Source organism: Artibeus jamaicensis, unplaced genomic scaffold (assembly GCF_021234435.1).
Source record: "Artibeus jamaicensis isolate MK-2021 breed Jamaican fruit bat unplaced genomic scaffold, CSHL_Jam_final contig_452, whole genome shotgun sequence".
Classification (NCBI taxonomy): Eukaryota; Metazoa; Chordata; class Mammalia; order Chiroptera; family Phyllostomidae; genus Artibeus; species Artibeus jamaicensis.
Window position 1 is genome coordinate 12,367,198 of NW_026521837.1, and position 13,450 is coordinate 12,380,647.

General features: G+C 39.7%; 1 protein-coding gene across 3 annotated transcripts in view; it reads left to right on the plus strand.

Annotated features, from left to right (window-relative positions):
* BMPR1B (bone morphogenetic protein receptor type 1B) overlaps positions 1-13,450 on the plus strand; it is a 351,886-nt gene that overhangs the window by 313,370 nt on the left and 25,066 nt on the right. For all 3 annotated transcript variants that reach the window (XM_053666440.1, XM_037140150.2, XM_053666439.1), the window contains 3 exons: positions 270-372; positions 10,651-10,747; positions 11,804-11,939. In XM_053666440.1, coding sequence (XP_053522415.1) covers positions 270-372; positions 10,651-10,747; positions 11,804-11,939 — 336 coding nt within the window. The remainder of the gene's footprint in view (positions 1-269; positions 373-10,650; positions 10,748-11,803; positions 11,940-13,450) is intronic.

Here is a 13,450-nt window from a genome sequence, read left to right on the forward strand (position 1 = left end):
AGTTAATTGCATTAGACCAAGCTTTCTTCCTCATTTTATACTGTATGCACTGGTTATTACAAATGCAGTAGTAATTTGGTAGAAATGCAGACATTGCAGTAAAATAATATATGATAATTTGAAGAAATTTTCTAATAGATAACAATGTTTTCAACATGTTTGAGTAAGAATATTGAGTTATTTAAATAATGTTAGTTTCTTAAGTGTTAGATTACGTGCCTGTGAAATTCAGGGAACACCCACCGATTGCTTTCTGGGTTCACTTTTAGGACACCCCCATTCCTCATCAAAGAAGGTCAATTGAATGCTGCACAGAACGGAATGAATGTAACAAAGATCTACACCCTACACTGCCTCCACTGAAAAATAGAGGTAAGGAGAGGGAGGCTGCCAGGCTGGAAAAGCTCCATTTATTTTCTTAAAGAAAATAATAATGTACCCTGGCTGGTGTGGCTCAGTTGGTTGGGTGTCTCCCTGCACACTGGAAGGTTGCAGGTTCGATTCCCGGTCAGGGCACATGCCTGGGTTGTGGGTTCGGTCCTCAGTTGGGGCACGTACAACAGTCCAACCTATTGATGTTTCTCACGTTGATGTTTCTTTCTCTCTTTTTCTCACTCCCTTCCCTTCTCTCTAGAATCAATAATAACAAAAAACTTTTTTTTAAGGAAAAATGTGAATTATATTCTCCTTTCTATATGAATCTACCTGTACCATTCTTCACTGTTGGGACAGAGGACAAGGCAAGAGGACATAATGAAACTGTCTTTCAAACACAGGTGCAAGTAGTTCTTGGGAAAGTGGTCTTAATGGCCTTCACTCCCGAGAATCCGACTACTTAATCTCTCCCCTCGTCCCCTCAGAAAATACAGTTTGTGGAGCTTGGAGTGTGTTTTGCAAGAGCAGAGAAGGGAGGCGGTGTTTTATACTTACCCCTAAATATTATTCAGAGGTTGTACTTCATTCAAAAACTGCTATTTGTCTACATTTATTCAAAAAATAAGGACCTTAAAAAGGACTAAGGCAGCTTATGCCCTAGATGGCATTTCCTTTCATCTGTGCTAGAATAATTACTTTTTAACCAAATCATATATCATATATCGATAAAATAGAGAAAACATCTATGGCATTGAATTTAAAGATTTATGCATTTAAGTGTTTGCCATTAAAAAAAAGACTAACACCCCAATACTTCTTGTTAAAACCAGCGCCTGCATTTCCTTTCCCCTTCTTTTTTCTCATCACAGAATAAATTATTCGAAGTTGTCACAGAACTCTGTCTGAAGTCTTAGATAAGTAGTTTAAAATGATTATTCATTTCTGATTTTGTTTCTTGAGAAAACTTTTTACACAAAATATAATGATATTTCATGCTTTTCATGATAACATTTTATAACTCCTGTTTTTACTATAGCTTAGAAAGCTCTGTAAGTTTGATTCATAATAATTCACATTTAAAAAATTTTGCCAGTCAACATGCTATGTGTTAAGGATACAGAAATAGATGAAGGAAATTCTTGCTTTCAAGATGTGTCAGTAGGATATGAAAGAGAAACGTGTAAATAATTATATCCAGTCAGGAATATTTTAGCAGTAGAGTTAGATCGTACAGTACAGTAAGAACACAGAAGAGCAAGGGGCTCGCTCTGTCTGAGGTGGGAGGATGTCAAAATAGCTTCAGATAAGTGATACTTGAATATGAGTTTAAGGATGAACAGAAGTTTGCCAAGCAGATAAGGCAAGAATAAAAATTAATCAAAATGGCGAACACACCAGACAGTATGGTAAGTTTACATTAACTTGCTCATTTGAGCCTCATAACAGTCCTATGAGGTAGTTAGGATTCCTGTTCCCTGTTTAAAGAGGAGGATATTGCAGCCCAGTGAGGTTAATTAACTTTTTTGAAGTTGCACAGCCTGTGGATAGCAGTGACCCTAAATAGAGGCAATGGTAGTGCGGAGGTTTGGTTTGTACAATCGGTGAAACATTCACCAAATACAGGCACATGAAACAGCATGGCTGGCTGGAGAAAATCTCATTAAGCTGTTGGAAGCCTTTGAAGCCTCACTATGCAAAGTGGGCTTGTGGACCAGCAGCATCTTTATCTTGTGGAGCTCACTGGAAATGCAGAATCTCAGGCCGCATCCCGGACTACTAACCTGCACTTTTGAACAAGTTTCCTCTAGTTCTTTATATGCACTTTAAAGTCTGGGCAACACTGTTGGTAGAAAAAGGCAGGACCCATATTGTTCATTGAGAAGTTCACTGATGTCCAATTGCAGTAAAGTTCTAAATGCTGACTTTCAACTTTTGTAGTTATTTCTTTTGAACCTGTTTCAAAAAGTAGGCGGTCTGTGGACAACATTTTGAAGAGCCCTGGTATAAGGGGTTTATGTGTTGGGAGTGGGGGAAGGAGGAGGGTGAGGAATATCTGGAAATGAAGATAGAAATGGTAGATCTTAAAATCTCTTTGTCAAGGTGATTAGGTTTTTCACATGCAAATGGAAGATCTGTGTCCTAAAAGTAACAATAGGGCTTGGGACAATTCTGACTTCCTTTCAGCTGCTGAAAGGGCTGCAGTGCATAAATTGTCCTGTAGATGGAGCCAGATTCTAGAGTCGACCAAGCAGGAGAGGGAGTACTCTGAGAAGGTTGAGGGTTCAAGGACTGTTAAAAATAGTGGAATAAGTCTCTAGAGAATTGACTGAAAAAGAGTAGAAAAGAAGGGCAGCAGCACTGAGAAAACAAGTCCTTGGTTCAGGCGTTGAGAAAAGAATGCAGATGGATTATAGTGAGGACTATCCCAAGTGATAGGCTTGAGTGGACCTTAGTGGTACTATGACTTACTGCTTTCATTTCTGAAGATGCCAGGGGTGCCTAGGTGAGGTCTTGCCAGATTCCACCTCACCCCTTTGGCACACTCATTTTGGTATGAGGTGAAAGTCCTACAGACGCTGGTCTGAAGGCACTGACGTTTTTTTTAAACACAGCTATGCCATAGAGCTGCTGGAGGTTCCTTGTTTGTTTTGCTCTATCACATATAAGGTTTTTATTGAAAGTGTACTGTATATCTTTACTGGCTACAGTGATGCCTGAGAATTGCAGCCATGTTGGGTTATGTACACATATGATACATTAACCTAAACGTAAAAGGCCAAAGTGAAAGGCAACAAGCGTTGATTTGAGATCCAAAAGAATGGCTGTTCAGGAAGCATCGGTTCAGTCATAAATGCAAACTGCTTCCCTTGGGAGGCAAAGGTAAGAGGTACTGATGAGAAAGGGAAGGGGAACAATTATATGAATAGAAGGAAGAAGCTTCTGTAAGTGCAGATAAACTCATATAGTGATGCTAATTCTAAAGAGTGTCTTTAATCTTCATATCTGCTTTCTTGCTAGTTTTACAAACAGTTATTTATAAGACACTCCCTGCTTTCGGCTCAGTCTTAACATCCTAGAGGTCTGAGGAGTAAGACTTGCAAGCCAGTTCTCCTGGGATGGCAGCTCCACCTCCATTTTGAAATGGCTCCATTTATATTATCTTTCACAACTCACATTGGAGATATGTGTGTACACGATCAGTATAAGACCCGAAATAAAGAACAGCGATGGTGTTAAGGAGTTATAGAACCAACCTCTTTTTGTATTTTTAATTTTCACTGTTTTTTTTTTAAACTCAGGACTATCCCTAACTTGTGGAGTTGGGCAGTGGTATAAATGTAGGTCCACCTAGCATTTATCTGCATATTTAAAACATACGAACCAATTTAGAAGACTTGGTAAATAGAATACATTATATTCCCTTAACCAATGTGTTTTTATAATGGAGAACACCAGCTTGGCATTTTGGATGCTGGGACTGCTGAGCCGTCTCCTCTCCATGGGGGGAGTGTGAGTGGCGAGGAGCCACTTTCTCACTTCCTCCTGCACGTTGAGGGCCTCACGTGCTCGCACGTGGACACCTGTTTTGTTTTGGTCTCAGCCTGTGGATAGTGATGCTGTCAGCTAGGAATGCCTGAGCACTCACCTGGGCCTGTCTCGCTTGTGGCAAGGCCCCCACGGACGTTTCTGTCTGAAGCCAGTCTTGTGGCCGGACAGGGCCTTATGGTTCTTATTAGGATTGTAGGACTCACCTCAGCAACAACCATTCGGGAACTTTGAAAAACAAAAGATTTATTATTCACAGGTTCTCCAGGGTACAGGGCATGCCTGAGGTCAACACAAGGTCATGGGTAGAGAGGGGGAGGGAGCACTCTGCCTTTATTGGGGCTGACGGTGGGGTGCGTAGGGTTTCTCAGGTTCACTCTTCAGTGGTGAATTAAAGCATAAGAGCAGGAATTTGGTTAGGGTTCAGTGAAGAAAAATCAGCTTTCCTCAAGCGGACTGTTATCTGGATTACCCAGGGCTTTCTGAAAGGGAACTTCCTGGGTAGTGCGGCCTGGTTTCCAGTTGGTTTCCCAGTGGCTGTGTCACACGGCTGGCAGCATGGGATTGAAGACAGGAGTCTTAGGATGGACACCTTGGCAATTAGAAAGTTTGATACCAGGCACTTACAGTTTAACGCTCCAGCCCTCGGTGTATACTCCACTCACACGTCTTGCTCCAATCTCCACTGACCACCCCTCAGGACTTGGGGTACACGTACCTTCTGCATAGTCCACTCTTAGGGGGACAGGGATAAAGAAGAGGGCCTCACAGTTCCTGGACACAGACACAGACTCGAGGCCCTTCAGACAGGAAATTCCAGACATCTGGACACTGGCCAGTGGTTTGAAGGGCTAGAGGGACGGGACAGGGCCCGGGTGGAGGCTTCCTCCGGGGCCCGCAGAGCCATCCCTGCACAGACAGGGGCATGGTGGGAGAGAGCCAGAGCGGGACCTTGTAGCTCAGAGCTCGGACTGACTCTCACCTAAGGGCAATAGAAATTATATACTAATCATGATGGTTTGCTTATGTGAATGGAATACATATTTACTATGGCTCTTTTTTAAGTACTTCACATATACTAACTCATTGGATCCTCACAATAACCCAAAGAAGAAGGCACTGTTATTATTATCCCTATTTCACAGACAGGAAAGTTTAGGAACCCTGAGATTGAATACTGTATGAAGTTTAGCTAGAATTAGTGGTGGGTATGGGAAATGGGCCAATGACATCATCTCATAGAACCTGCTATAGGAAGCTCTGAATGATATTTTTTTTAAAAAGTGCTTTCACCTAAGTACCTTTTCAATTCCAAGTGAATGCTGGTTAGCCATTTCTCATGACAGTTGATAAACAACCAGTGTGATTATTTTCGCAGCAATCTGCTCCTTGTGTTTGCCTCACCCAGTTAGAATGTCACCAGGCACGAGTTAAGTGCTGGTTTGAGAATTTGGCGTTAGAGCCTTGCCACTCTGCTCCTTGCTCATCCCTGTGCCCATACTCGCTCCCTCCCTCCTTCTCTCTCCCTGTCTTCCATCTGATTTAACATTTGTTGAGTCTCATTTGTGTACAAAGCTTTCAAACTGTGGTGTAGCCGAATCCCTTGTAGGGCTTGTTAACATAGACTACTGGTCTCCACCTAGTTTCTCACTTGGCAGGTCTGAGTGGGCCCTAGCGATCTGCATTCCTGAGGAACTCCCCTCTGACGCTGATGCTCCTGATCTGGCCACACTTGAGAAGCCCTGTACCAGGCATTGCCTAGGAGGTTGTTATACATCATTACAGACTTATTATAACATGGACTTACTCATATACATTACATATATACTTCATAGCAAATGTATCAGAAATCAGATTCTGTTTTGAAATATGGTAATTTCAATGTACATAAAGGCAAAATATATTATAAGACATAGGACTTCCACAAAGGTAAAATTGATCTTTTTTTGCTCAATTAAAAATATATTTCAAGTTTATGGATTTTTTAAATGCTATTGCTTAGCTTAGATATTGCCGATCATGAAGTAAGCTCTGTAGGTGATAGGTACTTAAGCAGAAACGTGTCCCTTGTTCTCCATGACACAGAGCAAATACACGTTAGCCTCCCGACTGCAGAGGTGAGTGCCAGAACTTTCCCTCCAATACCTACGTTATGCCCTTGGCGATAGAAAACAATGTGTGGATCTGAGCTGAATTCCTTGCCAGGGAGTACTTTACCATTTCTTGAAATGTTTACCTCCTTTTTTTGGAATTTCTGGTTTACACTGTATCTGGGAAAGACAAAAGGAGTTTAGAAATAGTCCTTTTATTTCTCATTGAATACAATAGCTTGAACATAAAAATTCAGTCTTAATCTCCTTTGTTACCAGGAATTTTCTCATTATATTTCTTGTCACAATTTTTATTGCAATTATGAACCATCTTCTAACCGTATAAAAACAGTCTTGTCATTTTACACTGTTATAATCCATCTCCTTATCAAAGAGGGGGTTGGTAGTGACCGACACTATTAGGAAACCACTGGGGATTTCGACTTGCCCCTCGAGGTGAGCCAGGCTTCCCTGGAGGGCTGTCCGCTCCCCTTGCCTGAGCTGTGGCAGCGACCTCACAGGCAGACAGAAATCTGCTGTCCCGGAGAGAACTGTGGGCCTGGTCCTCCCCTGATAGCTATCTGCAAGGTTCGCTTTCCAAGACTCTGGCAGTGACTTGAATGTTTACATTGTTAATGCTCGGAGCACAGGTAATGGCAGATTAAAACATGAACGGCATGGCCAACAGAAACAAAGGTCTATTGATAAGGATCACGTCTTCATGACAGAAGACAAGGAGGCAGAGACGAGGCTTCAGGGGATAGAGTTATTGGGGCAAAGAAAAGGAAAATGGGAAGGGTAATGCGAGCCTTTAAAAAGTGCTTGATGGTAAGGAAAGAATCCCTCAGGTCCCTTCTGGTCTCATTGCTCTCATAAATCAGAAGCGTAATCAGATGAGGAATAGATACAGTGTTCCTACAGTTCAGAGTGTCCTCTTCATTTACATGGAATAGTAAAAAGCAGTGAGGCTGAAAGTTTTAGTGAATTACATCACTTGAATTAAAAAGTATTTTGCACTCATATATTAATAACACGGTAGACTTCTGTAGTCAGTTCCTCTAGTTGGAATTGAGTATCCAGCATTCTTTTTGGTTTTCTGCAAATTCAGGCTTTGTGCTTAGAAATGCATTTTAAGCTAAGTCTCCAGAGATAGCATTTGCACATGTATGTGCCATGGTATTTGCACACCTGCATATGGGAACTTGTGAATTATGCTCTAACTGGCAGAGGTATTGTGCTCACTTTGGGTTTGGTGTTAACTTTGCCTGTAACCTGAGGGAAGGAGGAGTAGGGGGACATGGACTAAGATGTTTCGTTGTGTGAACACTCAGCCTACCTAATCTCAAGAGCCTACAAATTATTTTCAAGATTTCCTAAGCAACACTCTTCAGCTGATCCATGTGCTAATTATACCTGGTTCCTAGTAGCACTAAAGCCTGGAAGGCTTTCAGACGGGCTCGGTGGTGAGTCCGGTCCCCAAACGTTTTTTTCTGGACCATTGGCCATGTCTCTGTGTGTGTTCGTAGAAAACTGCTTGTTTTTAACAGGCTCTCGTTTAGTCTTTTCAGATGCAGACTATTTCCAATATTTGGGAAGTAGTTCAGATCATAACTAATTGTTAAAGTTATTACTTTAGACTGATGAGTAAATCATAACATTAACCATCACACTATTTGGCCATGAAATTAATAGAAAGATATGTGGACTTTAATTTATTATAAATAATCTAAACTTTGAAGTATTTCAAGGTAAGATTGATTTTTAACTTAGATGTTCATGTTAATTTCCCAATTTTTTAAATTATATTACGGTTTGGGAAGACAGCGCCCTCGTTCCTAAGAAGTGCACTCAGAAGTGTTTAGGGTAGGTACACTGTGTCTGTAATTTCAAATGATTTGCAAACTACCCATACATATATACATACATACATACATACAAATTAACATGAATACAGAACTACCCGGCCACGCATCCCTTCATGCCGGGGACCCGTTCTGAGAAATACATCGTTAGGCGATTCCATCATTGTGGGGGTGTCATGGAGCACACTTCCATGAACTAGAAGGTGCAGCCTGCTGCCCGCCGGGCAGTGTGGCGTAGGGTCTGCAGTTCCTGGGCCGCAAACTTGTGCAGCATCTCACTGTCCTGAACGCTTAGGCAATTGTAACTCGTTGCCCTGCACTGTTAGGACAGCTGCGGTGACACTAGGCAACAGGAATTTTCCAGCTTCAGTACAGTCTATGGGACCCCATCACGTATGCGGCCTTTGGCCCCAGGAGTTGTGGAGCAGCACGTAGCTGTATGTGTACATGTTTATAATACCTAGAGACATACACAAACACACATGCTAAGGAAACAAGGGAATTATAAAGCAAATGTGGTAAAATTTAAAAAATGGGAAATCTCTGTGAAGGGTATACTGGAATTCTTTATCCTTACAGATTTCCTGTAAGATTGAAATTATTTTGACATGATTAAAACATATGTTCATATTGATGGTGAAACAGAAACTGTTGCAATCTTTTTTAAAGGGATTGAGGACAGTACGTATAAAAGGCCTTAAAATATATATCTTTTGAACGAATAATTCTACTTCTGGGAATCTAGATTAAGTTAAAAAACCACTGAAAGGTATAATGGTGAATGTGTAAAGTGCTCATCATGGCAAAGATGCATTATAGCCAAACCTCCGCAGCCTCTTAAGTCCACATTATCAGAAGACGGACTTTCTAATTAGGGTGTGTCTGTATATATAATCCATAGTCTTTAGAACTAATGTTGCAGAAAAATATTTGTTTTGGAAAATGTTCACAATATTAAAAATGAAAGCTAGCTATAAAGCAATTATAGTAATTTTTCCAACTTTTTATTGTGGTAAAATACACATGACATAAATTTATCATCAACTGTTTTTAAGTGTGTGGCTCAGTGCATTGCAGATGTTCATAATGCTGTCCAGCCATCGCCACCATATATCTCCACAGCTCTTTTCACTTCGCAAAACTGAAACTCTTTACCCTTTAAACGCTGACTTTCCCAGGGCCACCCTTCCCCTGCCCACCATTGTACTTCTCATTTTGGGGGGTTCGATCGCCCTGAGTACGTTCATTGTGGAATTGTTCAGTGTTCCCCTTTGTGTGACCGGCTTGTTTCACCTACCCTAATGTCCTCACCAGTTTTCCATGTTGTAGCATGTGTCACAGTTTCCTTCCTTTTCAAGGCTGGACGATGTCCCCTGTGTGCATATACACATCTTTCTCATCCATTCATTGGTCAGTGGATCCTCCAGTCTCTTCCATGTTTTAGTTGTCAGGAAGAATGCTGTTGTGCACATGGGTGTGTACAATGCCTTCGTGTGAAATATTTTGCTCATGAATGTGTTTTGTTCCTTGAAATGACACCGCAGGGGTATACGGTAAAATGTATGAGTAGTTTTCCTAAGTACGGAGGTGGCAGTGATTTTATTTATTTTAGTTTAGTTGGTAATTTTTTTGTTTTACTTCATGCAAGATATAATACTTTTGATTGGGAAAAAAAGTGACATTGGGTGGAATAAGGGCCCCAGGCCAAGTGTTCAGATAGCCATCCAGTTAAAGGTACACAGCACAGTTGGAAAACCTCTTCTCTGTAGTAACTGAAGTCATAAATGACAAAAGCACTATTTAAAATTCAGTAACAGTAACTATACTCTCAAAGGGTATATGGTGCCCTTCATAAGAATGGTGCTAATATTATCACTATATAAGTGCACCAGGTTTTAGATCTGTGTTCTTAAAATACACACTAGCGACTACCTGCATGTAAACCACTTAGGTGATTGTAAGAAACAACAAGAAACCCTCAGAATAAACATCTCTGGGATTGAAGTCAGTAAATGTATTTCAGTATAATGCTCCACAAGTCATTTATATGATGCTTGAGAAATCATGCTGTAGGTAAATCTGATTTGTGAAGAACTCGAATTAAAACAACATGAACGATATTTAATAATTTATTCTATAAAAGGATCACACAATAATTCTCTGAGTGGGATACACCCATTCTTTTAAAATACAGTATGTTGAAAAATTCAGGTATGTATTTTTGAAGAACATCTTTGTTTAAAAGGATGCACATCCACATAGACTACATTTGGCACCATTTGAGGAATCCTATTCCTTTGTATCCCTCAGAAGATGAGTGTGTTTTATGTACAATGAATATAAATTCGTGTTTTTATACAGAGTCATGGTATAGGACACATGAGAAAAGCCCGTAAACCCATCAGCTGGATTTGAAATAAAGATGAACTATCTACTTATATCATTACATTGTAGGGCATTGATCCGTATACACATTTGTTTCTATTTTGTGCTTTATTCTCTGTCAAGCCCATTTCTTACAGCATGCTCTTGAATCAAGTACCTAGATGAATAATGATTCACGATAGTTGACATTATTTAATTTGGAGCGTGTGTGTGTGTGTATGTATGTGTGTGTGTGTGTGTGTGTGTGTGTGTGTGTTTTAGTTAGCAGATGAAAAAAGTACCTCTCATATCTTGCATATGGAATTTAGCAAACACTTTAGGGAAGAGTTGCTTCCTAATTTTTAGGTAAAAATCCTGTTTTATGAATTTCTTTGCTTTCTTTTTAATTTCAGATTTTGTTGATGCATCTGCACACCACAAAGCCTTACTTATATCTGTGACTGTTTGTAGTTTGCTCTTGGTTTTTATCATTTTATTCTGTTACTTCAGGTAAGTTTCCAACATGCTGATGTACAATTTTGAGTTTGTAATGTCTTTCTCATACTACTATCCTACCCATTGACAACCCCCAACTTCCTTTGACCTAATTAGATCTTAGATTTCACTAATAATATTAGTTACTATTAATAAATATTTGCCCTAATGAACCTATTAATAGATACCTATCTTATCTGTGTTTCGGGTATCCAAACCACCCAGGTAACTTTCACCCTTCGGGAAATTAGGGCAGTTAAGAAATTAAGGAATTAGTTGCTACTGAATTTGATTCCGAGTAGAGAATGAGCATATTGAACTTAGCATTGTTCCAGTAATTTCTTATTTCCTGAGCTAACAATTTCCCCTAATATTAAAAGATTTTTAAAGTTAATTTATAGATTACTAACTTAATTTAGTTACTACATGCAAGTTAAGTATAGTACTTACAAATTATTTTTAGCCACCTAAACACTTATTTTGCAGTTTGTGAAATATCAAGAACCTTTAAATTCATGTCACTTGCCTCTTATAACACTCATTTATAAAATTATTTTACAAATCGGAGTTGATTAAATAAATTTATTCCTTAATCATTGATAACGGGTTTTTGAAGTTTACATTTATGTAACTTAACTAGATTATTGGTCGATGTATTATCTGACATGAAAGAGTTAGCTGTAATGTCTTTTTGCACACCCAAAATTTGCATCTATATTAGTTAGGGAGGCCTCAAAGGGAAAGATTGTAGGGACTGAATATAATGGAACTATATAGAAACATTAATGGAAGGTAACCTGCTGGGAAAGAATCAATTGAAAAGCGTAGAGAAAATTGGAGATGGTTAAGATTGAGTAAAAACATGTAGTTTACCTTCACAAAATCAGTGAGGAAAGCAATGATAATTTGTATTTTGGAAACCATAACTGAGCGTAATAAATACTAGCAATATTCTTGCATCGTTTTTATGTGCTAAAACAAAAGTTGCCGTCATTAATGCTTTACCTGCCAGGTTTTGCAGGTGTCATTGCAGTTCAGTGTCTACATTGATCTTCCTCCTTGTGTCTTTAGGTATAAAAGACAAGAAGCCAGACCTCGGTACAGCATCGGGTTAGCACAGGAGACTTTCATTCCTCCCGGAGAATCCCTGAAAGACCTGATTGAGCAGTCTCAGAGCTCAGGAAGTGGATCAGGCCTCCCTCTGCTGGTATGAGAAGAACATATATTGAATTTAAAGGAATGCTTTCTGAGAGGAAATGTCAATAAATACAGGGTTTCATTTTACTGAAACAGATAGGGCAGGACAAAGATGACGTTCTGTGCAATCAGCTAGATATCAGATCTCAGATGCAGGGCTTCCAGATAACATTTTGACATATCGAGGGTAAGGTGATTGTTTTTTAATGTCAGTGTATGGTTACAATCCAGACCCTCAGACATTCTGATAAAGAGCAGATTAGAAAACATTAAACAGGGGGCCATCTTCCCTCTGTTTTCAGTAAGGATAGTGTTACTGCACTTTGGCCTGGCTTTTGAAGGCAAAAGTATTACAACCAACTGGGATCTGAGTACTTTTACAAGGAAGAAGGCTGCATTTCAGCTGGAGGGTTTATGTTTCAGGGTGAAGTCCTGGCTTTTCCATTCAGGAGAGGTTCAATTTTCGGATGGTCAACACTGCCAACCTTGGAGAAAATATATACTGAATCCAAGGCACTTGCTTTAATGAGAAAAACATTTTGTTCCTTTATGGACCATGCAAAAAAGAAATTGTTGGGACTTGGGATGGAAATAACAATTTTAATGAGAAATATTTTCCTTTATAAACTCTTAAGATTGATTTTCATAATCTTTATTGTCTGGTTCTGTCTTTGGATCTCTTGTTTACTTTATTTCTTAGGTGACCTTTTATTTAGTACTAAAGTACCTTAAAAAATGTAAGCCATGAATCTATCTTATAACATATTTTTGGACATACAAAAATCTGTGTATATTTATGCATACAACTTGAAGAGTTTGGTGATATATTCATGAAACCATCGTCACAATCTATGACATAAACAGATCCATCACCTCCCAAAATTTCCTTGTCCCCTCTTTACTTGTTCTTTTTATTATTTTATGACAAGAACACTTGACATAAGATTTAGTCCCTAGCAAATTTTAGAATGCTATTGGAGGCGTAACAGTACTGCTGTAATTGCGGGCACCGTAGGTCCCCAGGACCCACTGGTCCTGCACCGCTGAGCTCAGTCCTTGTGGCCCACACCTCCCCTGGAGGCAGCAGGCTGGGAAGGCCATTTGTGAAGGAGTCTCTGGGGCCGAGCTGGTGCTTCCTAGGATGTAAGTGTTTCTTATGTGAGTTCTTATTATCAAATTGCTTGGTCTTTTTCTTTTAGAATTAATATATATCTACTACAGTTCTTATATTTAAACATATTATTATTCATTCTTAAAAGTATAAATATTGAAATCCCCTTTGATATTAATGAATCAGATACTCATGCTCTTGGACTTGAAAACTATATGTTTTCCTCCTTTTTACCCAGCTTTCTCATTAGTGTAGAGTTATTGCCCTGAAATCTTTGACCTTAGTCTCTTACTTCCCTGGATAAAACACTGTCCTCTCCAGCAGCATTTGTGTGTCTCCTGCTTTAGCGTGGTCTGCATGGCCTTCTCCCACCTGTCCTCCGCCTGCTCCCGAAGTGCTGCATCAGCCTC